Source organism: Cetorhinus maximus, chromosome 7 (assembly GCF_964194155.1).
Source record: "Cetorhinus maximus chromosome 7, sCetMax3.hap1.1, whole genome shotgun sequence".
Taxonomy (NCBI): Eukaryota; Metazoa; Chordata; class Chondrichthyes; order Lamniformes; family Cetorhinidae; genus Cetorhinus; species Cetorhinus maximus.
The window spans coordinates 38,606,793-38,633,265 of record NC_135885.1 but is presented as its reverse complement, the minus strand read 5'-3'; the positions used below and the strand labels follow the sequence as shown (position 1 = coordinate 38,633,265).

Here is a 26,473-nt window from a genome sequence, read left to right as displayed (position 1 = left end):
GAGTAGGAATAAACGGTTCTTTTTCCGAATGGCAGACAGTGACTAATGGGGTACCGCAGGGATTGGTGCTGGGACCCCAGCTATTCACAATGTATATTAATGATTTAGATGAGGGAACTAAATGTAATATCTCCAAATTTGCAGATGAGACAAAGCTAGGTGGGAGGGTGAGCTATGAGGAGGATGCAGAGATGCTTCAGTGTGATTTGGACAAGCTGAATGAGTGGGCAAATGCATGGCAGATACAGTATAATGTGCATAAATGTGAGGTTATCCACTTTGGTAGTAAAAACAGGAAGGCAGATTATTATTTGAATGGCTATAAATTGAGAGAGGGGAATGTACAACGAGCCTGGGTGTTCGTACACCAGTTGCTTAAGGTAAGCATGCAGGTGCAGCAGGCGGTAAAGAAGGCAAATGGTATGTTGGCCTTCATAGCCAGAGGATTCGAGTACAGGAGCAGGGATGTCTTGTTGCAATTGTACAGGGCCTTGGTGAGACCACACCTGGAATATTGTGTGCAGTTTTGGCCTTCTCATCTGAGGAAGGATGTACTTGCTATAGAGGGAGTGCAGCGAAGGTTTACCAGACTGTTTCCTGGGATGGTGGGACTGACATATGAGGAAAGATTGAGTTGGTTAGGGTTATATTCGCTGGAGTTCAGAAGAATGAGGGGAGATCTCATAGAAACCTATAAAATTCTAACAGGGCTAGACAGAGTAGATGCAGGAAGAATGTTCCCGATGGTGGGGGAGTCCAGAACCAGGGGTCACAGTCTGAGGATACGGGGTAGACCATTTAGGACTGAGATGAGGAGAAATTTCTTCACCCAGAGAGTGGTGAGCCTATGGAATTCGCTACCAGAGAAAGTAGTTGAGGCCAAAACACTGTTTTCAAGAAGGAGTTAGATATAGCTCTTGGGGCAAAAGGAATCAAAGGATATGGGGAGAAAGCGGGAGCAGGCTATTGAGTTGAGTGATCAGCCATGATCATAATGAATGGCGGAGCAGGCTCGAAGGGCCGAATAGAACAAAGAACAAAGAAAAGTACAGCGCAGGAACAGGCCCTTTGGCCCTCCAAGCCTGCGCTGATCATATTGCCCGTCAACTAAAACATTTTGCACTTCCGGGGTCCGTATCCCTCTATTCCCATCCTATTCATGTACTTGTCAAGCTGCCTCTTAAACACCACTATCATACCTGCTTCCACCACCATCTCTGGCAGTGAATTCTAGACACTCACTACCCTCTGCGTAAAAAACTTGCCCTGCACATCTCCTCTATAGTTTTCTCCTCTCACCTTAAATCTATGTCCCCTAGTAATTGACTCTTCTACCCTGGGAAAAAGCTTCTGACTATCTACTCTGTCCATGCCACTCATAATTTTGTAAACTTCTATCAAGTCGCCCCTCAATCTCCATCGCTCTAGTGAGAACAATCTGAGTTTCTCCAACCTCTCCTCATAGCTAATAACCTCCAGACCAGGCAACATCCTGGTAAACCTCCTCTGCACCCTCTCCAACGCCTCCATATCCTTCTGGTAATGTGGCGACCAGAATTGCATGCAGAATGGCCTACTGCTGCTCCTCTTTCCTATGTTTTTATGAAGTGCAATCCATTTTTGATGATTTAAAAAAGTGTGGGTACAGCTTTAAGAGATTGCAGGCTTCCAAGAGGGCTTCGCTGGTTACCACTGAGCAAGGGGTCTTCCCGTACCTGTCGGTTTTTGGCGTACTTTTCAAAATGGCGGCAGCGTGTTTCTGCCTGAAGAAGAAGGGACTACACTGGTGGCGTAGGTCTGCTGGCTGCTGGCTTAACCAATTCGGCGGTATCGCGTTATGATTCTTGAACAAGAACCGTGGGTCGTGAGGTACCTGGAGTCGATGAAATGAATTATTAATGATGATTCTTTTTTGTTGACTGACTTGGGAGCCACGCACCAACACTTAGAGTTTGGAATTGGGTTTAGCAGTGAGTAGCTTTCAAACGGCACCTTTGACTGAACGACTTAAAGCGGTTTCTCGGGGCTAGCTGGCCTGGAATTTTAAACATTTTATCTCACCCTTGCAGGTGGCGAGTGCTGCTTGCTGAAGCTGGACTTCCAATGGGGAGGCACTGGAGTATTCTGCTTGAGTAAAACTTTACCTTTCTTTACTGCTTCCAGGTTCTTGTGTCTCTGGAGCTTTTTCTTTCTGGTGAATTTTCTCAGCGCCTGTAGCTTCAGTTGGGAGTTAGGTTCAGTGCAGAATCCATTGAAGGTGTCCTTTTTCATAGTTTCTCAGCATTGTTGTGAGGATGGGGATTTTAATCCCGAGGACGCTACCATGAAGAATCCTGCTTCGGACACCATGAAGTAGGCTTCCAGTCTGGAGTATGTTAACAGCAAGTCTTTGTTAACAACACTTAACTATGTATGTGTATATATAGTAGAAGGTATAGGTATAGAACTGACCTCATTCTAGGTCTTAACCCAACTATGCTTATCTCCAGACTGACCCTGACTCTGGGTCAGGTGTCTTCTTACATCACTGTGTGGGCAGCACTGCACTCAGTCCCACATCAACCCTTTACGTACCAACTGTTTGAGGCTGAACCAGATTGGTTGCAAGCTTGGTATCACATTTGATTCCTATTGGTGCCATCACTAAGACCACCTATTTTCATCTCCGTTTCCACTTTCATTGGAACTGTGCATCATCCTTTCATTCAGTACTTTACATGCTTCTTGGCCTCAACATTGAGTTGAACAGTTTCAAGCTGTAGTCTTTGCCCCCATTATATTTCCTTTTTCTTTGCAGATTTCGATTTTACTCTCATTTTTAGTCTTGTCTTTACTTTCGGATGACAGCTCTTCTTCATCTTGTCATTCACACCTCCTCGAAACCTATTTTTCTTTCTTTACTTGTTCCATTATCACTCTCCTTGCCTCTGCACCACCATATCTTTATCATTTAATTTCTCCAGCCTTCCCTTTTGTTCTTTTTCTATACCCCCACCTTTCACCTGCCTATAATCTATAACGTTTCTAACTTTTACGAGCTCTGATGAAAGGTTATCAACTTGAAACATTAACTCTGCTTCTCTCTCCACTGATGCTGCCTGACCTGCTGAGTATTTCCAGCATTTTTTTTGTTTTTACATCTGGGCCAGGTTGGTTTGGGAGACAAAACAACCTCTTATGTCTTATTCAACAAGGTGTAACTTTTCCAGGGTTCTTTGTGATACTAATAGCATAAAAGGACAAGTTCTTGTCAGTTCAGTAATTTTCAATTGATTGCAGTCTGCAGCGACTTCAACAGTGCATACTATGCAGAAGCATAGAATCACAGACACAGCTTCTGAATTTCCACATTTAACTGCACAATTCCAGGGTTGGAACTTTATGTACCCCCCCGCGCCCTCCCCAGGCTTGGAGACAGTGGGTGGAGAGGTAGTGGAGGGTGTATATTAAATCAGGGGATGCCATTCCCATCGCCTTTCCATCTCTGGTATTTTTTTCAATGATGGGAAAGGCGGTGGATAGCCCTAAGGGCCTGTTCCCACTGCTGCTGGCGGTGGTGGGAGTGGGTTGCACTTTACCACTGAGGGAGGTCAGGAGGTCACGCGTTAAAACCTGGTGGCCTCCCTACAGGCTGGAGTTTGGTTGGCTTTCCTGATTGGGCACCCTGTAGCCCATGGACTGTCCTCTCCACGGCACAGACTGCCACTGCGGGAAGATGCCTCCCTTGCCCTCGCAAGTGAAGATCCCCACTCCCCCAACTCACTGGAGCCAGCCCAAATTTCTGGCCAGTCTGGGATAGGTGGGGAGGAGTGGGGTGGGGCGGGGCACTGCCTTTGCATGAAATCCCAGCCTAGAAGTTGTTGTCAGTTTCAGAGGAATAAGGCAGCAGACGCTTACAGTTTCACCCCGTCCCTAGTAATGCAAAATACATTTTTACCTGATCATAAAGATCATAAGAAATAGGAGCAGGAGTGGGACATTCGGCCCCTCGAGCCTGCTCCGCCATTCAATAAGATTAGGGATGACCTGACTATGGCCTTAAGTTCACTTCCAGCCTGCCCCCAATAACCCTTGACTCCCTTGCTGATCAAAAATCTGTCCAACTCAGCCTCCGATATATAATTCAATGATCCAGCCTCCACTGCACTCTGGAGAAGAGAGTTCCAAAGTCTAATGACCTTATGAGAGAAGAAATTCCTCCTCATCTCTGTCATAAATGGGAGACTCCTTACTTTTAAGCTGTGCTACCTGGTTCTAGATTCCTCCTTGAGAGGAAACATCCCCTCAGCATCTACCCTTTCAAGCCCCCTAAGTATCTTTATATATTTCAATAAGATCACCTCTCATTCTTCTAAACTCCAATGAGTATAGATCCAGCCTACTCAACTTTTCCTTATAAGACAACCCCTTCACCCCAGAAATCAGTCTAGTGAACCTTCCCTTATCTGCATCCAAAGCAAGTTCATCTGTCCTTAAGTAAGGGGACCAAAACTGGACACACTACTCCAGGTGCTTTCTCACTAATGTTCTGAACAGTTATAGCAAGATGACTTTAATACTCATTCCCCTTGCAGTAAAGGCCAACATTCCATTTGTGTTCCTAATTACTTGCTGTACCTGTGTGCAAACCTTTTGTGATTCATGTATAAGGATACCCAGATCCCTCTGTTCCACAGCATTTTGCAGTCTCTCTCCATTTAAATATTTTGCTTTTCCACCCTGCCAAAGTGGACAACCTCACATTCTCCACATTATGCTCCATCTGCCAAATTTTTACCCACTCACTTAATCTGTCCATATGTCTTTGCAGCCTCTTCGTATCCTCCTCACAACTTGTTTTCCTGCCCATCTTTGTATGCTCATTTCAGACTTCATTGTCCTCCATAGGCTGTTTCCATATCTCTGCTGAACAAATCCACAGAGCCTATTATAAATTGGATTATAGATTTTACTTGGATTTTAAAAATTACATTACATGGATATATACTAAAGCACAACCTTTTCTCATTGTTCAGAAAGTGAAAAAAAACTTCTGTGCTTGTCTAATTTAGAAATCCAATTCACTTCAGCTTTAAAATTAGTAACAAACAGTTAGTGTGAGCTGTAAATCGTTTTAGTGGAGTGTGATTGATGGTGGCTAGCAATATAAATGGTCATTATGAACCTGCAGTGTATACAATTCAAAGGTTAAAATAATTTCTGTAAACAGGTAGAATGGGATTTATCTTTGTGGTTAGCGTAGTTTGTTTATCTGCATCAGTTGGATTTTTCTCGTCATTTCTGGGTCTGTTGTATATTATTGACTATAGCAATCAATGCTGTTGTCATATGAGACTAGAACGTGAAATCTATGGGAAGTGATCTTTTTTCTCTAGCAGTTCCTAACCTCCTATATTTATACTGCAGCTGTAAGTTGTTGAATGATTTGCCATCAATGCCAAGTATATCATAGTTTTCTTATGTTCTAGATTCTAAAGCATATTACCTTTTTATATTTTTACATTTTAGTTATTCGCAAATTATTCAGGGTTGTTTAAGTTCCAAAGAAATATGCATAATGTTTTTAGGGACTGAAACAGTTTAAAACAAAACAATATTTCTTTATGTCAATGAAACTGCTAAAAGTAATTGCTTTTTTAAAAAAAAAGTATGATAGATAAAATTCTTACTGGTGTCCTGAGATTTTCTGTGCTCACCTAAACAGTTGACATTTAGAGAGATAAAACAGGGAAGCCAACACTCAGGAGTAAAATGATGACTAATTAAGCCCTCCATTGACATTCATTCCCAGTACTTTGAGTGGAATTTGCAGATTATTCAGACATGATACCCATCTCCAGTATTTCTGATAAGTAGGTGAGAAGAATACATATTTCCCATGTGTACATTTTGTAAAGCAATGATTACTTAGAGTCATAGAATGATACAGCATAGGAGACCATTTGTCCCATTGTTTCTGTCTGCTCATTAAAAGAGCTATCAAAGCATTCACATTTCTCTCCTTTTCCCCCATAGTGCTACAAATATTTCCCTTCCAAGTATTTATCCAATTCCCATTTGAACGTTATTATTGAAACCACTTCCGTCATCCTTTCAGGTAGTATATCCTAGACGATAACAACTTGTGTAAAAAATATTTTCCTCATGTCACTTCTGATTCTTTTGTCAATCACATTAAATCAGTGTCCTCTGGTTACTGGCCCTTATGCCACAGGAAGCAGTTTCTCCTTATTTACTCTTATCAAAATCTTTCATGATTTTGAATACCTCTATCGAATCCCCCCTTAACGTTCTCTGCTGTAAGGAGAGAAATCCCAGCTGCATTGTTCTCCCCTCATAATAGAGCCTTCATCCCTGGTACATTCCAGTAATTATCCTCTATCCCCACTCTAAGGTTAACGTCTTTCCTAAAATGTGGTACCCAGAATTGACCGCAATACTTCAAGTTCCTTGCTTTTGTACTCTACGCCTCTATAAAGGCATCGTTTCTGTAAGCCTTTTTTAACAGCTTTCTCAACTTTGTACAATTTTTGGTTTATGTTGTTAAGCAAACAGAATATTGGGAAATTAGAACATGGAGTTCATTTTTTCTGACATTTTTGTTACCGTGCAAGTGATTATATCATTGATTTTCTGTACAATTTTGGACTTCCCAGAGACTCTTCAATCCAGTGACTTCAGGATGTAAAATATACCTATGGCATTATTCCAAGAGCAGTGGAGCCCTCATGGATGCTCAACAATCATCCCTCGTCCAGCATAACTGCAAAGTTTAATAGGTTGTTTACATTATTACTGTTTTTGACACTCTGTTGTGTGCAGATTGCCTCCCCATTCCCCTTCATTTCAGTATTGACTACACCTCAAAAATTGGCTGTGAAACATTTTAGCTAGTCCTGAGGCTGTGAAAAGTGCTTTATAAATGCAAGTTTGTTCTTTCTTACATTATCTATGCTAGCACAGCTGCAAGCACGATGATTGTCATGTAGGATTCCTGAAAGTTGAAGTCTTGTCCCAGCAGTGTCAAAACTGGAATTAGTTATCAGATGAAGCTTTCTTCTCTGCAAAGACTTCTTGCTGAGCACTGCAGCTGAAGTAACTTTTATTTTTTGTCATAAGAATAATCCTTATTCAGGTTCACACACAAAATGATCAATAATTGATTCCTGGTAGAGTGGTGCAGGTTAAAACTTGATAACATTCTGGAAACAACTGGTTGCAGTAATGGGAGGAAAGCAGGGTGTGACTGGATGGATGAATTAATAAGGATAATATAATCTTCCTCATCGATAAATATTTGATGATCTAGTTTGGTTAGCTGTATAATTTATAGGATCCACTTTGAGTGGAACTTCAGTTAGAGGCTCATAGGGATTCTAAGTGTTCTGCTCTTGGGAGTTCACTGCTCCACATAATATTCTTGAATCATTTGCAGAGCGTCTGGGATATTCATTGAGATCACCTAAGAATGTTGCACAGTATCCCTTGTAGTATTTCACTTTAAGATTCAGTGGTACATTTTATAATTTCATCCTCCTTGTTCCCAGGGTTGGCTGCACTATGAACAATCTTTCTCTAGATTTTATACGCTAAATATTAAAAGTCTTTTTTGGATAATGGCATGTAATCCACTGAATAAGCATACGTTTTCTGTAATAAATGAATTTCTTAAGCTAAAACATTTATAGATTTAACAAATCAGGTTATTGATTTATAAATTCTAAAGATAGCGGGAGTAAATACACAGAGTCATAGTCATAGAGGTCTATAGCACAGAAAAAGGCCCTTTGGCCCATCAAGTCTGCACTGGTCAAACAAGGACCTAACTATTCTAAACCCATTTTCCAGCATTAGGCTCATAACCTTGTATGCCATGGCATCGCAAGTGCACATCCAAATACTTCTTCAATGTTATGAGGGTTTCTGCCTCAACCACCCTTTCAGGCAGTGAGTTCCAGATTCCCACCACCCTCTGGGTGAAAAAATTCTTCCTCACATCCCCTCTAAACCTCCTGCCCCTTACCATAAATCTAAGCCCCCTGGTTATTGATCCCTCCACCAAGGGGAAAAGTTCCTTCCTGTCTACCTTATCTATGCCCCTCATAATTTTATACACCTCAATCATATCCCCCCTCAATCTCCTCTGCTTCAGGGAAAATAACCCCATTCTATCCAATCTCTTCTCACAACTAAAACTCTCCAGCCCAGGCAACATCCTGGTAAATCTCCTCTGCACTATCTCTAGTGCAATCACATCCTTCCTATAATGTGGATTCCAGAACTGCACGCAATATTCTAGCTGTGGCCTAACCAGCGCTTTATACAGTTCCAGCTCCCTGCTCTTATGTTCTATGCCTCTGCTAATAAAGGCATGCATCCCATATGCCTTCTTAACCACCTCATCTACCTGTCCCGCTATCTTAAGGGACCGGTGGACATGCACACCAAGGTCCCTCTGATCCTTGGTATTTCCCAGGGTCCTACCATTCATTGTGTATCTCCGTGCTTTGTTTGTCCTGCCCAAGTGCATCACCTCACATTTATCCAGATTAAATTACATTTGCCACTGATCAGCCCATCTGACCAGCCCGTCTATATCCTCCTGCAATCTAAGGCTATCCTCCTCACTATTTACCACCCCACCAACTTTCTTATCATCTGCGAACTTACTGATCAACCCTCCTACATTCAAGTCTAAATCATTTATATATACCACAAACAACAAAGGACCCAACACCGATCCCTGTGGAACCCCACTGGACACAGGCATCCAGTCACAAAACTACCCCTCGACTATCACCCTCTGGATCCAATTTACAAAATTACCTTGGATCCCATGGCTCTTACCATGCGGGACCTTATCAAAAGCCTTGCTGAAGTCCAAGTAGACTACGTCAAATGCATTGCCCTCATGTACACAGCTGGTCACCTTGTCGAAAAAGTCAATCAAATTAATCAGACATGACCTCCCCTTAACAAAACCATGCTGACTGCCCTTGATAAATCCCTGCCTCTCCAAGTGTAAATTAATTCTGTCCCTCAGAATTGCTTTCAATAGTTTCCCCGCCACTGAGGTTAGACTGACTGGCCTGTAGTTCCCTGGTTTATCCCTTCCTCCCTTCTTGAATAACGGTACCACATTGGCTGTCCTCCAGTCCTCTGGCACCTCTCCTGTGGCCAAAGAAGTATTGAAAATTATTGCCAGCACCCCTTATATCTCCTCCCTTGCCTCACTCAAAAGCCTGGGATACATTTCATCCGGGCCTGGAGATTTATTTACTTTTAAGCCTGACCACTTAGAACCTCCTCCCTTTATGCTAATTTCTTTCATTATATCACTGTCTTTCTGCCTGATTTCCATACCTATGTCGCCCCTCTCTCTTGTGAACACCGACACAAAGTATTCATTTAGAACCCTACCTACCTCTTCTGGCTCCACACACAAATTACCACTATGGTCCTTAACGGGCCCTGCTCTTTCCCTAGTTATCCTCTTACTTTTAATGTACTTGTAAAATAACTTTGGATTTTCCTTTATTTTACCTGCCAATTTTTTTCATGCCCCCTTTTTGCTCTCTTAATTTCCTTTTTAAGATCCCCTGTCCTCTAGGGCTTTCACTGTTTTGAGCCCTTGCTATCTGCTGCAAGCCTCCCCTTTTCTCTTTTATCCAATCCTGCATACATTCTTCGACATCCAGGGTTCCCTGGATTTGTTAGTCTCACCCTTTGCCTTTACTGGAATATGTTGGCCCTGTACTCTCCCTATTTCCTTCTTGAATGAATCCCACTGCTCTGATGCAGATTTATCTAAAAGTAGCTGCTCCCAGTCCACTCTGGCCAAATCATATCTGATCTTATTACAATTGGCTGTCCCCCAATTTAGAACTCTGATATCTGGCCCATCCTTGGCCTTTTCCATAACAACCTTGAATGTAACGGAGTTATGATTACTATCTGCAAAATGCTCCCCCACTGGTACCTCTACCACTTGCCCGGCTTCATTCCCTAAAATTAAGTCCGGGACCCACCCCCCCACCCCCCCCCGCCGCCCCCACCATCTTGTAGGACCTTCTACGTACTGGCTTAAAAAGCTCTCCTGGATGCATTTTAAGAATTCCGCTCCCTTTAAACCTATCACACTACGACTAACCCAGTTAATGTTGGGGAAGTTGAAATCCCCCACTATTACTACCCTATTATTTTTATATTTCTCTGAAATTTGCCTACATATTTGCTCTTCTATTTCTCTCTGACTGTTTGGGGGCCTATAGTACACTCCCAGCAATGTGATTGCTCCTTTTTTGTTTTTAAGTTCTACCCATATGGCTTCATTTGAGGAGCCTTTTAAGATGCCATCCCTCCTTACTGCTGTAATTGATTCCTTGATCAATATTGCAATACCTCCTCCTCTTTTACCTCCTTCCCTGTCTTGTCTGAAGACCCTATATCCTGGAATATTGAGCGGCCAATCCTGTCTCTCTCTTAACCTTGTTTCTGTGACAGCAATGACATCATACTTCCATGTGTTAATTTGTGCCCTCAACTCATCTGCCTTATTCGTCAGCCTCCTTGCATTAAAATAAATACCATCTAACCTTGCCAAACTCCCTTGTGTCTTAATTGGCCTATAATCTCTATGCCTTCCAGACTCACTTGCTCTCTCTTCAAATTTTGGCTGTGCATCTCCTCCTGCTGAACCTCCTTTCAGGATTCCATCCCCCCAACCTTGGGTATGGGTAGAAAAGGGCATTAACTGATTGGTCATCTGCAATACACCCCCCCCTATTTCCTTTCAATTGATTTTAATGGGAAGGAAAATCATGTGGGGTGCACAATGATCCATTAGCACCCATTTTCTTCTCTGCTGAAGTTGAATTTTGCTTCTGATAATTACTTTTAATTGATAAGTAATTTTATTCTACAATATTATATTCAAATTTTAATGGAGGATTTCATTCAACTGACACCCCAGTTGAATAGAATTATCAGTTTTCAAGTTAGTCAATCTGCGTCTGGTCCAGAATGGTTAATAAAAAATTGTTGCATATATACTTATTTTTTGGAAACCTGTGTAAAGGACACCATTAAGGATAATGCAGAACACAACAACATGTGGAAAGAGTACCAGAGGAGAGCAAATGAATCATACTTAGTTTAGGTTGAGTGATTTGAAGCTTGTGTTTTAAAAGCCAGAAGATTGTAAGCGGAAGGAAAGTTGGCGGAGGTGAAGAGTTGTGCAGTTTTTAGGGCCTCAGACAGAAAGAATCTGATTAGGAAATTAAGGGGGGTAGTTTTCCCATGCAAGGGGAGGTGGGTTTATGTGAGTGTGGGGAGTTCAATTTCCTGAAATTGAGATTGGGTCAGGATCTCAGCATCATCCTGCCCTCTTCTGGCTTTCACCAGGGTGGAATTGAAGGTGAGCAGGGAACCGTCTTTGGATTTGTCCAAGATAATTAAGCAGCATAAAAACTGTTTTAACACTCAGTTCTAATTTTCCGACCTGTCAGCAATTTGCCAGGGTCACTGAGGCAAGTGCACAGGGGGAAGAGCTTCTTCAGTGAAACTGACAAGCTGGGAAGGCTTTGTTCAATGAAACTGAAGAGCTCTAGCCATGGCCAGGTGAAAGGATGTTGTTTAAAGCACTTTGAGTGCTTTCCCTACTTGACAGGTGGTTGTCAGCTTCTTGGAACGCACTTCATCTGTCTAGCACTTCACTCATCTTCAGCTACACTTCTCTGTTGCCAGCCAACACCATGGCATTTTGAATATGTGGTTACACTTGGCACCTCTTATGAGGGGTGAGATTAGAAGCAACACCGCTGCCATCAGCAGGAGCAACACAGAACCAGCCTTCTCCTCAGACACTTGCCCCTCCACGTGCGAAAGGAGATGGACACTGAGATCCAGCTAGAAGGAGTCGAGACCCCCAACACAGCGACCACAAGGATCAGCTCTCTTGACATGTCTGAACACCAGTGCCTCAGGAGGCTGAGCCTCCCAGCACGTCACTGCTGACATCATCTGCTTCCTGGAATAAGACCGCCTTGCCAGTGGAGCAGGTCAGAAGGTATTGCCAGTGGCTGATATGGCGCCTGTCACTGGAGGCCACTCACATCCCCAGGATCTCTGCCTCTTGCCAAGTTGTGCGCTCTTTTCTCCTCCAAGGAGAGAACTCAGACATGTGAGTGTTTGTAATGGCTGGCGTGGAGAGAAGAGAAGGAAAACATTTGTAGAGGGTGACTGTGAGGCATGGGTGCAAGAGGGCAATAGGATGAGTGGCTACTCAGCTGAGGGATGTGAGGTGCCTGGGAAAGTTGGAATGTGGGGATTTGCACCTGAAAGTGTTATGTCAATCACCTGTCATTCCCTCATGGAGTCCTGGATCCTTTAGTGCTCTGCCTCCAGGTTAAAGGGAGCATATTTTTGATGCTGGCTTCCTTGGTCAGTTCTATCCAGGCCTGCTTGGTTGGAGGGGCTATCCCTCCACCACCACTGCCTCCCCGCCCCCCAATCCTGGGGAAATATCACCCCACTGTAGCCCCTCAGATTCCACTGCAGCAGCTCCAGGTTAGGGGTGACAGAGAAGGAGTGACCATTAGATGACAGATATTTTCTAATATTCTGTCTGAGAGTGTTGCAATTCGCCTCTTTGCATTAAAATGTTATACTAGTAGAAAATGTTGCTGCATAAAGCTTATGTGCATTAATGTATCCTAGCAACATGAGGCCCAGTGGTATGGAGCATTGATATCTGGAAATCCAAATCAAGCGTGATGGAAGAGGGATTCTCCAGTTTCATTCTCAACTGAGGGCACTTCACAACCCACACTTTTATTCCAGTGGTTGGCATAAAAATTGCATCAGTAGAAGGCTAATCCCAATTCACTTGCTTCCCTTGATTGTTAAAAGGTGTGTGAGACTAAGGGCCCGATTTTCACTCACTCAGAACCCATTCATGTACACAGGGTTAAAATTGGGCTCAAAGTAGCTGAACAAGAACAGTGAAATGATTTTTTTTCTCTCCTCATACTTTTAATATGTGATTTACCCCCAAAAATAGCAGCTGGGGAAATTGGATGATGTTAGACTTTCACCTCAGGTCTGTGTAGAAATATAGCCAAATCCTGCTGACTATTGGCTTTAAAGGTCACATACAAAGGGTTTGATTTTGCACTCCCCCACTGACGGGCTTGAAGGCTAGGGACTTCTTAAATCGAGTGGGCAGCTTAACTGCTGCATACATGCCCTCTCCTGTCCCCACTGCAATTATACCATTGGTAGGAGATGGCATTGGGTGGCTTACTCACCGGTGGGCCAATTGAGCCCTTAAGTGGGCAATTAATTCCCACTTAAGGGTCTCATGCCTCTGCTGCTGGGATTTCACTGGTAGCCGGAGAGGCCCACGCCAAATGCCCAGCCTAGCAGGTCTCCTTGCATGGGCTACTAGTGGGCAAGGGGAGGGATTCTTCCTTAACAGCTCCCCCCACCCCGTGTCGGGGCCTAGCTGCTTGGCACCTGACGAGACTCCATACACTGACCCAAATCTTGATCCAATGCCGCACACCTCTTTCCTGAAAATCTGGAGAGCTGCTGGCCGCTGATTGGCTGGTAGCTTTCTGAGGTGGGACTTCCTATCTCATAACCTCTAGCCTAATAAAGGCAACTGGGGATCCCCTCGGTGGACTCCTCAACTTTTTGCTAGGTTAGGCTGGGAATCCAACACCTCGTATAATTCATCCTAATGTTTCCTGCAACCTGCATGGCCTAAGCTGCATGCAGCAACTTGGAAGGCACTGTGCATGCCATTCACAAATTGTCTTCTTTAAGATACAACTCGTGTGTGTTTGGCCACGCAAAGAACTGAAAGATTTGTGCATTCAAATGATTTGGCTACGCAAAAACGAAAGCATTTAGAGGGGACATTGATCACATATGAAAAGAGTTTCAGCAGCCCCAATCTTACTGGCCATGAGTTCACGAGGCAAAACAATTCAGTAGTGTTTGGTACTAAGTGGTAGTTTCACTCAGATAGATTACATCATGTTTTTGTGGAAGATGCCGCACAAGTCCATTGTTGGCACATAGTAGAGGGAAGTTTGCTCTGCTTCCATTTCCTCTGCAGTTAACATGGGAGCATCCATTATTTGCTCAGAAATAAGGTCTGGCCACTTGGCTGAGCACAAAACTTGCAAAACAAGAAAATATGGAAACTGAATCATTTTGAAATGGTTTTTATTGCTAAAAGATTATATCGAAACAGATTTATGTATTTAAACATAATCTTGCATTATCCTTGATGTTGCTTTTCTGTTTTACAGAGATCGATGAAATTGTTTTTGTTATTCAGAGTCAAAAGCAATCCTTCCATGCAAGTCAAGCAACCAAACTCAAACAGGATATCTTACTGCAGGCTGAGGCTTTTAGTCAGGTTAGTATCTGAAGAATGTACGACCAGCCATGCTAATCCACACTGCGGTGGTGAATTGTTTTGCAGCTACATGCAATAAAGGATAAACTAGCCTTGCTTGGAAATTCACATTTAGGTTGTTTCAATCATAAAACCTTACAACTGAAAAGACTGATGTCTCTGTCTTTTTAATCATCTGAAATTGGCATTTTAGTTTAGAGATGTCAGGATAACAGTAAGCTGATTTTCAATAGCATCTTTTTTTGTTGTGCTGTATGTGTGCTAAAATGTCCTGAAGCTCAGATAACTTCTTAAAGTCAGGAAATGGCATTGGTTTGTTTTATAATGATGATTAAAGCCCAAAGCATGTGAACATAATGAGAGCAAAGTAGAGCAAAATGGGCCGATAGTGAATCAGCAGACCATTTTACACTGTGCCCAATTTTCTTCTTTGTTAAAGTCAATGGAAAGTTGAGTGTGGTGTAAGGTGGACTGCCATATCACCAATAGGCCACTTTGCACTACTGACATTAACCAATTTCGTTCCCAGTAACATTTGATTTCTCCATTGATACTGGATTCAAAAACACATTTCCCAGCATATTACAGGTCTCAAAATGCAAATTTATGGACTTGGCCTATATTTCATGAAGAATGACCATAATATTTTAGAATATATATCAATATATTTAAACTATAGCAAAGAGAACAAGTAGAAACCTATGAAGTGACAACATGAAGTTAATCTACTCTGCCTGAGTGGAGACAGAGCCTGTTACTGCAACTGTGTAAGCCTTTGGAATTTTGAAATGTTGATTTGGACAAAAATAGGCTTCACAGTGCTTCAATGTGTCTTTTATAAACACAGTGCGTGATTATAATGGACTAACTGGTGCTTTGATTAAGGGTACTCTTAGTCCACCTCTAGCACCTGGGTTTCAATTTAGCCCAGATTAATAGGATGAACATCTCCTGGTAAACTTACTACAACAGTACCAAATAACATGGTTTTATGTAATTCTAAACCTGTTTTTATGCACATAAATTGACAGCAAAAACCAGCCCATAATTCTGCATGAATGGCATTCAAACTTGCAGAGGCCAGAAGGATGGTTTATTTCGAAAGTAGAAAATCTGCATTATTACAGTAAGGGCTGTATTTCTGAAGTCAGGCATTGGGATACATAGAGATTTTGTATGAGTCAAATATGTACAGCATTAAGCCAAGGACTACAAGCTAATTTATATATCAAATATGTATTGTATCCTACCTGGGGATGTAAGCTAATGATGTGAAGGATGTGAAAAATATTTTGTTCCTCAGGAATTAAATTTTTTGACAAAAATGAATTACAAATAATGGTAAATCTTAACCAGATTAAAATGAGGAAATCACTCCTTGTTAGATTGAATAAAACCAATTCTGACTTGCACAAATATTTGAGAACTTGGGAGAGAGCTAACTAATAATACAGAACCAAAAACATTGTGAAGATCCTGGTCTAAAATGCACAATGAATTGAATACCCTTTTATCTAAGTTGAATAAATATTATATGTAATGTATAAATTTTTGTACCAGTTTAAAGCTGTATGCACCTGTGACTGTGCAGCAAATAGGAATGTGTCACTTAGATGGGAACTCCACCACCTGGAAGTTCCCCTCCAAGTCACTCACCATCCTGACTTAGCAATATATTGTCGTTCCTTCACTGTTGCTGGGTCAAAATCCTGGAACTCCCTTCCTTACAGCACTGTTTGGGTGTACCTACACCACATGGACTGCAGCGGTTCAAGAAGGCAGCTCACCACCATCTTCTCAAGGGCAACTAGGGATTGGCAATAAATGCTGGCCCAGCCAGAGAAGCCCACATCCTGCGAATGAATAAAAAAAAACTTGAGGGACAAGCAGGCTGCATTCAAGCAGCGTTCCCTTTAAGATGTGTGCATGCGCAGCCACACACAGTAATCTTAAAGGCACCTCACAGCAAAGGGAAATTAGAAGGAACATTGTCAAAAAACAATTTGTTTTCATGACCCGCAGAACACTGATCTAAAATTATCTTAAGCTAACAAAATAATTAGTTGAGCATATTTATTTATATACATTTTAGAAGTGAAGCTAGTTATAAATTGGAGACCGGAAATTTCTGGATTGCAATTACGTAGAATGATGTCGAAATTTACACTAGTTTCTGCACCTTGCTACTTAAAACTTATACCTGAATTTGTTGCAGTGCTCAATTGCTATGCTGGAGGCAATTCCGAAATAGTTTGGGTACACTGAGGACTGACAGCACTATGATTATGTACGGTGCAGATCTCAAGGAGAATTATTTTTTAAAAAAGGAAATCCCTATCAACCCCCAGAAATCTCAGTTGTGCTCACATCAGGTGAGCTTGTACCATGCTACACCTGTATTTTTGCTTGTAAATCTATTCCAGTATTTCTTTTGCATAAATCTAGGAAACCTATTTGAGCTAGTTTGTTGCATGGGAGGGTGGGGTGCAGTGGGGGTAAGCAGCAGAGGGTTTCAGCAGGGGAGGTGGCACAAACAATCAAGGAAATTCACATCTGGCATGTTTCAGCATAAAACTGGCATAAACATAAGAACATAAGAACTAGGAGCAGGAGTAGGCAACTCAGCCCCTCGAGCCTACCCCGCCATTCATTACAATCATGGCTGATCTCATTTCGGCCTCAACTCCAATTTCCTGCCCTCTCCACATAACCTTTCAACCCATTACTAATTAAAAATCTGTCTATCTCCTCCTTAAACTTATTCAGCGTCATGGCACCCACTGCACTCTGAGGTAGTGAATTCCACAGATTCACGACCCTTTGAGAAAAGTAATTCCTCCTCATCTCTGATTTAAATCTACCACCCCTTAGCCTAAAACTATGGCCTCTCGTTCTAGAATGCCCCACAAGGGGAAACATCCACTCCACATCTACTTTGTCTATCCCCTTTAGCATCTTATATACCTCAACTAGATCTCCTCTCATCCTTCTAAACTCTTGCGAGTATAGGCCTAAACTGCTCAGTCTCTCCTCATAAGACCAGCCCCACATCTCTGGAATCAATCTAGTGAACCTCCTCTGAACTGCCTCCAATGCAACTACATCCTTCCTCAAGTAAGGGGACCAAAACTGTGCACAGTACTCCAGGCGCGGTCTCACCAATGCCTTGTACAGTCGCAACAACACTTCCCTATTTTTATACTCTATTTCTTTAGCAATAAATGCCAAATTCCATTTGCTTTCTTTATTACCTGCTGTACATGCATACTAGCTTTCAGCGATTCATGCACGAGGACACCCAGATCCCTCTGCACTGAAACATTCTGAAGTTTCTCTCCATTTAAATAATAAGTTGCCTTTTTATTCTTCTGACCAAAATGGATAACCTCACACTTATCCACATTAAACTCCATCTGCCAAACTTTGGCCCATTCACCTAACCTGTCCATATCCATGTGTAAATTTCTTATTTCTTCATTGCAACTTACTTTCCCACCTATTTTGGTGTCATCTGCAAATTTAGCTATAGTACCTTCTATCCCTGAATCCAAGACATTAATATAGATTGTAAATAGTTGGGGCCCAAGGACTGAACCCTGTGGCACCCCACTAGTTACAGCTTGCCATCCAGAAAAAGATCCATTTATCCCGACTCTCTGCTTTCTGTTGGTTAGCCAATCCTCTATCCAAGATAATATATTACCCGTAACTCCGTGTGATCTTACCTTATGTATTAATCTTTTGTGTGGTATCTTATCAAAGGCCTTCTGGAAGTCCAGATATACTACATCTACAGGATCCCCATTATCCACTTTGCTTGTCACATCTTCAAAGAACTCTAGCAAATTAGTCAAACATGATTTACTCTTCATAAAACCATGCTGACTCTGATGGATTGCATTTTGACTTTCCAAATGCCCCATTACTACTTCTTAATAATGGATTCCAACAATTTCCCAATGACAGACGTTAAACTAACTGGTCTATAGCTTACTACTTTCTGCCTCCCCCCTTTTTGAATAAGGGCGTTGTATTAGCATTTTTCCAATCCACTGGAACCTTTCCAGAACCAAGGGAATTTTGGAATATTATAGCCAATGCATCCACTATCTCTGCTGCCACTTCCTTTAAGACCCTGGGATGTAGGCCATCAGGTCCTGGGGACTTGTCACCCTTTAATTCCAATAGTTTGCTCAGTACTTTTTCTCTAATGATGGTGATTGTTCTAAGTTCCTCCTTTTCTATATCCTCTGCACTACCTGTTACTATTGGGGTAGTACTAGTGTCCTCCACTGTGAAAACTGAGGCAAAATATTGATTAAGCGTCTCTGCCATTTCTGCGTACCCCACTATTAACCCCCCAGTCTCGTCCTCTAAGGGACCAACATTCACTTTAGCTACTCTCTTTCCTTTTATATACTTGTAGAAGCTTTTGCTATCAGTTTTTGCATTTTGCGCTAGTTTTCTTTCATAATTCACCTTTGCTCTTTTTAGTATTTTTTTAGTAACCCTTTGTTGATCTTTAAAAGTTTCCCAATCTTCCAGCCTGACACTGACCTTTGCAATTTGGTATGCCTTAGTTTTTGCCTTTAAGTTATCTTTAACTTCCTTGCTTAGCCATGGATGCTTTTTCCCCCTCTTACCATCTTTCTTCCTCATTGGGATATATTTTACTTATATATGCATATTAAAATCACCCATGATTATTGCCGTGCCTTTCTTACATGTTCCCAGTATTTCCTGGTTTATACTGTGCCCTACTGCTAAACTACCAGGGACTTCTTTCCCTTGCTATTTCTTATTTCTACCCAGACTGACTCCATGTCTTGCTTTCCAGTGCCTATATCATTCCTCAGTACAGCACTGATCTCTTCCTTTACTAACAAAGCTACACCACCTCCTTTTCTTTCCTGCCTATCCTTCCGAAACACTGAGTACCCTTGGATATTCAACTCCCAAACTTGTTCTCCCTGTGACCACGTCTCAGTAATCACCACCAAATCATACCTATGTATCTCTATTTGCGCTGTTAACTCATTAGTTTTATTCCGAATGCTACGTGCATTCAGATACAAAGCCTTTTAAGTTTGCCCTATTGTCAATTTTCCCTCTTATATGATTCTTTGGTGCAATATGTCATTCACACACTCCGTCCCTTCCTTTCACTTTTTGATAGCAATCAGCCTCATCACTAACCTGCACTCTTACCCTCTCCTTAAACTTTGATTTTTTTATATTTCCATACAACTGAACCCTTCCCCCCACTATTTAGTTTAAAGCCCTATCTATGACCCTAGTTATGCGATAATTTTGTGAATTTCCCCAAAGAAATGGGACAAATCTGCCTTATGTTGTAGTAATGCCAAAGCTTTTACAGGAAAATCTAGATCAAGATGTAAATAAACGTTCATGTTCATAACTTATGCAGCTTCCCCTTTCCCAATTTTGTATTGTTAATTGAGATGTATTGTAAGTGTTATTGGAATATACTGGATAAGTGATGCAGAAAATTATTAGTTATATTTGGAAGGCGTAAGTAATAGATTGAAGCTGGAATTTCTGAGAGAGACCAAGAGACGTCTTGAATTCCTTAATGATCATTGTGTGTGTGTAAGATATAGCGTTAAATTACAGGATATTTTTCTGATGCGAATAGAGTGAAAGGCTCTTTGATTAAATATCGTGAAGCCAATCATAACTAAAGCCCATTAAAAACAAGAATTAAATGTCACAATGGTGTTGCTCTAGTTGATTGTGGGTGAAAATATGGGTGGAATTTTCCGGTCCTGCCAGCATAATTTTCTACTCCCAATTTTCATCGTGGGTCAGGTTGCCCACCGCGCCTTGTCATGAACTGCACTTGCATGCCTTTGCATCTCATGAATGGTCATTAAAAACCCAGCTCGCCAGAATCACGCCCCCCACTCCAAATCGAATGGCCACACCGGTGGTTAATTCGACTGTTGTGAATCCTGATCAGCTATAACAAGCATGCACCTGGCGAACTGCACTTCAATCACGCTTTCGAGGTTTGTGAATGCAGCGTTTGCCCACCTTTCACTGCGCTACGTTCGTGGCTGCTTCTACTCAATGCCAAAGCTGCTTGGGCAAGACCAGCGGGAAGACGGGGGAAGGTTGTAAGGCTTACGCTTGACTGGGGCGGGGGTGGGGGCTGGGGTGTTGAGACTAGACAGAGGCAAGGGAAGAGGCTGGAAGAGACACGCTTAACCTGGGCGTGGGATTGAGACTAGACAGAGAAGGGAAGCTTTGGACAGAGACACATGACTCGGGTGTGGAGGTGTTGACTGGAGCACAGGAAGGAAGGGGTGGACAGAGACACATGATTGGTAGGGGTTGAAGAGGCAGAAGGAAGAGGAGGTGAAAGTCTGAGGCAGCCCTGAAGCTGTGCGCACCATATAGTCAGGGCCAGAAAGCAGAGATGCTCCTGGGGCTCTGAACACCATATAGTTGGGAGAACGCAAAGGCAATCCTGGAGCTGCAATGTGCTACAAGGTTGTGCATAGTGCATATGCCCTGGTCCCAGTCCAGAAAGGGGGATGGCTTGTCTGTTCTGTTTCAGTCATGCACAACATAGTGTGCAGGGAGTGGTCAGCCCCTCATACATATTGATTCTGGGGGTTGGTGGCTTGGTAATGGGCTGCAGATGACACAGTCATAGTCAGGGGATGCATCTGCAGCCTGTAAATGGGGGGCAGGTAAGTAAGAGGTCGGCACTCGATGGTCTCATGGTGGGGGTAGTCTCAGTCAGTCACTATGCATAGAGTCTCAAGGTGGGGAGGGGTCAGGTCGACATGGAGCATCGGGACATCAACAGAAAATGGTTCAGGGAGGAAGATGGGGATGTTCAGAAAAATCATGATGGGCTCCAGGATTAGAGGGGGAGACAGGAGAGTGATCAGAGGGAGGGAAACTTGCACTTGATGCTCTTCCAGGGCAATAGGAGGTACTTGGATGGTCATGGTTGGAGGTGGTGGCGGGGGGGGGGGGAGGTGGGGGGGCGGGGGGGTGGATTGTGTTGGAAGCTGGTCTCATAATAGAAGTGGGGCAGCACCCTTTTGACAACTGATGGAATGATGCAGGTTGAAAAGTAATCTAGGAAAAAAAATCACCGGGGAGGGGTCTGAGATCTTGTGGGAGGAATCAACTAATGCACTTTTGGGCCGATGGAAGGGGCAACCTAATATTTTCCGTGTCAAGACATGGAGAGCAAGGCTCAACTGAGACATGTTAGGAAGGTGCAATTGCCAATTGAAGGATTTGGGCACCTTAACTTGTGGTGTGCAATCTTGCGAGAATCCATTACGGCTTGGGGCCAAGTGTTGATTGGATTTGGATGACCATTTGTCCCCCTCATAAGAGTGCGCAAAGGTCAGAAGGATCCAATTGTAAAGGGGCCACGGCTAAAATATATATGCAAAATGCTCCAAAGATCTCTACACATTGCATCTGAGAGGTTCAGGCTTTACACGTCTCAATGATTACAGTCATTACATAAGTGCAAGGCTGTGCTCTAGTCTACTCCAACTGAGGCAGCCTGACAGTGCCCTGACTGAGGCTGATGGCGCCTGGCTGAACTCATCTAGATCCAACTCCCTTTGTGAAAGCGCTGTCATAGCTGGAGTGGGGACGGGGGTTAGGCGGTGGTGGTTCAGCTTCCAGTGACCCTTAAGGCTCTGCGACAGCTGCAAGGGAGGATCTGGGGATGGAATCCCTGGAATGAGGGCAACCCAAGGGCTTCACAGTGACTCCCTAGTTTGGCGATGGAAAGTGATCATTGCAGGGTCATGTTCAATCATGTCTCTGTTCAATTTTTCCACAGAAATGAGGAGGAATGCAGAATAGAGGCAGCAGGAAAAGCTTTTCATGGCTCTTGTGCAACTGAGGAGAAGGGTCCATTGCCATCAGGCAGGGCAAAGGGAAGAGCCTCTCCCTGAGGAACATGGACCATCATGATTCAGAAGCTGAAGCAAAGAGACCAATTCCAAGAAGGCATTTGGCACTACCCAGGGTGTACCAAAGATGCCTCTCCTACTTGTAAATGAGCGAGAGACAGTGTCCAAGGTGCCTTTGCTTGTCAAGGGATATGGTGGCTCACATCTGCCACATTCTTCAGGAAGATATGACACTACACGGCCTGGGAGGCCATCTCTTACTGGTGGCTCTAAAGGTGACCACCGCACTCTATTTTTGCGAGCGGCTCATTCCATGGCTTCACAGGGGACCTCTGTGGTATGTCACAATCCTCCGCTCATTAATACATCCGAGAGGTCGCTGATGCCCTATTCAGTAAGGCACACGATTACGTCCAGTTTTCCCTGGATGAAGCCAGCCAGACTGCCAGAGCAGTCAGATTTGCAGCGACCTCCGGCTTCCCACGGGTGCAGGGTGCCATCGACTGTGGCTTTAAGAGCTCCCTGGCAGCAGCCACTCTAATTCATCAATAGAAAAGGCTTCCACTCTCTCAACGTGCAGCTGATCTGTGACCACCAAAAGCAGATTATGCAGGTCTATGCGAGGTACCCTCAATGAAGGACATCAATCTCAGAATGAGTGGTCACAATCTTGCATGACGATGGCCTCATCCTTGGAAGACGACGCAGCTTCTGGGGCATGTGGCCATTCTGGTATGGGCTAAGAACTCCAGCGCACATATGAAGAAATTATACATGGTGTACTCTTTTCAAGCATTGCACCAACATTTCACTGCTTGTAGCAGCTTTCAAGAGGCAGGAGCAGCACTGCAAACCTCAGTACACTCATGGCAGTATGCTTGGAATGTTGCAAGGCACTTCGAGGACGACAATCCTCTATCACTGGTTCTCGTCTGGACACCTGAGGGCTGATCTGAATCTGGACTGCGGCATCTCTCCACAGGCCGTCCCGCATGCAAGAATAATGTTCTGGCCTCGTCCTCATACAGAATCTCCAGCATGAGATCATTCTTTAGGACGCTGTGATCCGTCACACTCAGTCATGGATGTGAGCTTGCGAGTCAGGTCACCTTTGTGTGCACAGTGGGAGCTTCAGCAGCACCATCCTCTGATCATTGACCAGCGATCATGACCCAGCCTTGGTCTGGAGCTTCCCAAATTCACTTCCAGCATTGCTTTTGGCATCAAGGTGTGAGGTGGCCCAGTAAATGTCAACCCTGTATTTAGGCATTACTCAGTAATTTAGTTAATAATAAAGTCCACACATCAGCTGTAGTGGAGCTTTGCTCTGATCCCATTTGAGGCCTCCACATTTTCATTCCAGCTGTTTCAGATACACTGAATGCATTGTCACAACCAGATAACCATGTTGATTGCCTATCTGAGAGCTAGCTCAGGGATTATGTCAAGCCACGTTAGCCAAACCTTCAGGTCCAAAGCAGCATCCTCCCACTTAATAGTCTGGCATCAGGAGCCTAGACACCCACCTCTGATCTTGCGTAGTCATGGCCGCCTAGTAGACACTTCTAGAGTCACCAAGTGCTAGCTAGGTCCGTAGCTCTGCACTATGCAGGTGGAGAGTGGGAGCTATTATGGGGGTGATGTCAAGCCATGCACACAGTCATGATATCATGTTACAGGCTGCCATGAGCACCTAAGGTCCCTGACTATTACTTGAAATGCAACCCACACCCAAGCCTGACAGACATTACATGGAGGCCATCGAAAGATGCCCCAAGTTAGAGTGACTCCAGTGCGGGTGACTATTAAAACCTATAAGATCAACATAGACCAGTCTTCAGTGCAGCAGCATCAGGAGAATAAACCAAACAGCAAAATCTATCCTCGTGAGGCCACGTGATATGATGCTCTGATGCAAGTCTTACATATACATTGCCGAACCAGCATTGCGAATGAGCAACTGGCTTTGTTCATGTTGCTGCTGTGGACAGAAAGGCGACTCACTGTGTGAAACACCATAGACTTGAGGGACACGTTGGGAGATAAGTGAGGAGGGGATGCATCTGTTACACTTGAATGACCTTGGGGCATTTTGCACCAGATAGAAGAGCCATTCACAGATGAGACTTTCAGATAAGCAAAATATATTTACAGATGTGCAAAGTATATACAGTGAGTGATCACCCGTGCCAATTTTGTGCATGCAGTATTTCTTAATTTTTCTAACCACTATGTCTAGGTGCTTCCCTGACATCTGCACAGAGGTAAAGGCAGCCTGCTGACTGCTATGCTCTGTTGTCTGTGTTGACCTTGGCAGGCATCCTCTGGAGACCCAAGGCCTGGAGGGTCCTGGCCGCCTTTGTGTCTCCTGCTGTGGGGCAGCTGCATTCTCCTTGGCTGGAGCAGCTGGAGTTGCTGGGGTCACAGGCAGAGGGGATTTGGAGTGGCTGGACAGCCTTGGAGAGTCCTGGGTGGAGAGCTTTGGGGTGTCCGACTGATGCCCCTTCTCCCTGTGGGTACCTGAGGGCCCCTCCCTGACTCCTTGAGGAGAAGAGGCTCCTGGAGGGAGAACGAGGCGCCCTGGCCCCCTCAGATCTAACCACTGACGGATCGCACTCATGGCTATAGCGATGGTGTGCAGGACCGAGCACACATCCGGCACAAACTGCTGGACCAAGGTCTCCATGGCGGTCACCATCCTTCCAATGGTGACCTTGATGCACTGACATGTTGGCGCCACGACATCGACAGAACATGGTCGGACTCCTCCATGTTTTGTTTGAATCTTCTGACGGCCTCTGACAACCCTGCCTGCCTTTGAAGCACCAACATCTCTCTGAGGGCCGATCCCAGAGGCTCATGATCAGGCTCAGACTCAGCGGGAGCCTGGCCTCCAGTAGTCCTCCGAATGTCGGTGACCTTGGCTGTCGCTGCCTCCGCCTGCTGTGGCCCAGAATCTGTGCTGAGCAGATGGTGACCCCGAGCCTGCTCTAAAACTTGTGTTATGATCCCAGCTGATGTTACTACTGGACAACTCAAATCCCAGGGTGGAACCCGGCTTGATAGAACCTAACTTTTATTTTTTGTTTACAAACCTGGAGAGCTTTGGGACACAGCACTTTCCTCTTCTCAGGACCATTCTGATGCTTGCCACAACAAGTCCTGGCCTGCAGAGAGTGAATGTGTGTGAGAGTGCGGTTTAAATATAGCAGCCTTTACAACGGTTGGGTGGACAAATCCCGGCCCACCCCACTACGCGATATGACATGCTTCTCGTTTATGCATACATAATTAGGTGAAAAGCGGACGATCTGGCATGACACCCTGTTCCTCTGGCCAGTGGGATCCACGCCAACTTTCCATTCCACCACTGCACTGAGTCTCCAGGGCTGTGTGTATTTGTTTCTGACGAGCTCATCTTGGTGGTGAAGGCAAAAGTTGCTGGTCAAAACTAATTTGCACGTTGTGCGTAATAGAAACTCAATGGGGCATATTCCATCTAATTTTATCTGTAAACTTTAGCCTTTACAAGTCCGAGCTTGATGCATCACTTTTGATTACTTAGTTTGGTTTTTAGTGGAGGCAGAAGGTCTGGGCCCAATATTAAATGACAAAATATAAATAAAATCATGGAAATGTGCAGCATTGAAGGAGGCCATTTAGCCCGTTGTGCCTGTGCTGGATCTTTGAAGTAGCCACAGGGCTTCATCTTACTCCTGCTTTTTGTCTATAAACCTGTAAGTTCTTCATCCTCATGCACCTGTTCAACTCCGTTTCAACATTATTTATGGAATCATTCCACCACCATGTTGAATGGAATGTTTGGAATGTTCCAGATCCTGGCAATTCTGTAAGTGAAAATATTTATCCTTGTCTCTTCTCCAGATATTTTGCCAATGATGTTGAATCCATAACCTCTACTTAATGACCTACTCACAAGGGAGTAATTTTTCTTTTTATCTGCTTTGTCAAAACCACCCACCATCTTGAAAGCCTCTACTAGGTCACCTCAACACTCTGTTCTCAGCTGGACAGTCAAGAACAGTATGTAAAACATAAGAAATGCAGACAGGAGTAGGCCATATTGCCCCTCAAACTTGCTGCACCATTCAGTAAGATTTTGGCTAATTTG

General features: G+C 43.8%; 1 protein-coding gene across 2 annotated transcripts in view; it reads left to right on the top strand.

Moving 5' to 3' along the window:
- The window catches only part of b3glcta (beta 3-glucosyltransferase a), a 233,346-nt gene that overhangs the window by 23,948 nt on the left and 182,925 nt on the right, over positions 1–26,473 (top strand). For both annotated transcript variants that reach the window (XM_078545355.1, XM_078545354.1), the window contains exon 4: positions 14,319–14,428. In XM_078545355.1, the coding sequence (XP_078401481.1) occupies positions 14,319–14,428 (110 nt within the window). The remainder of the gene's footprint in view (positions 1–14,318; positions 14,429–26,473) is intronic.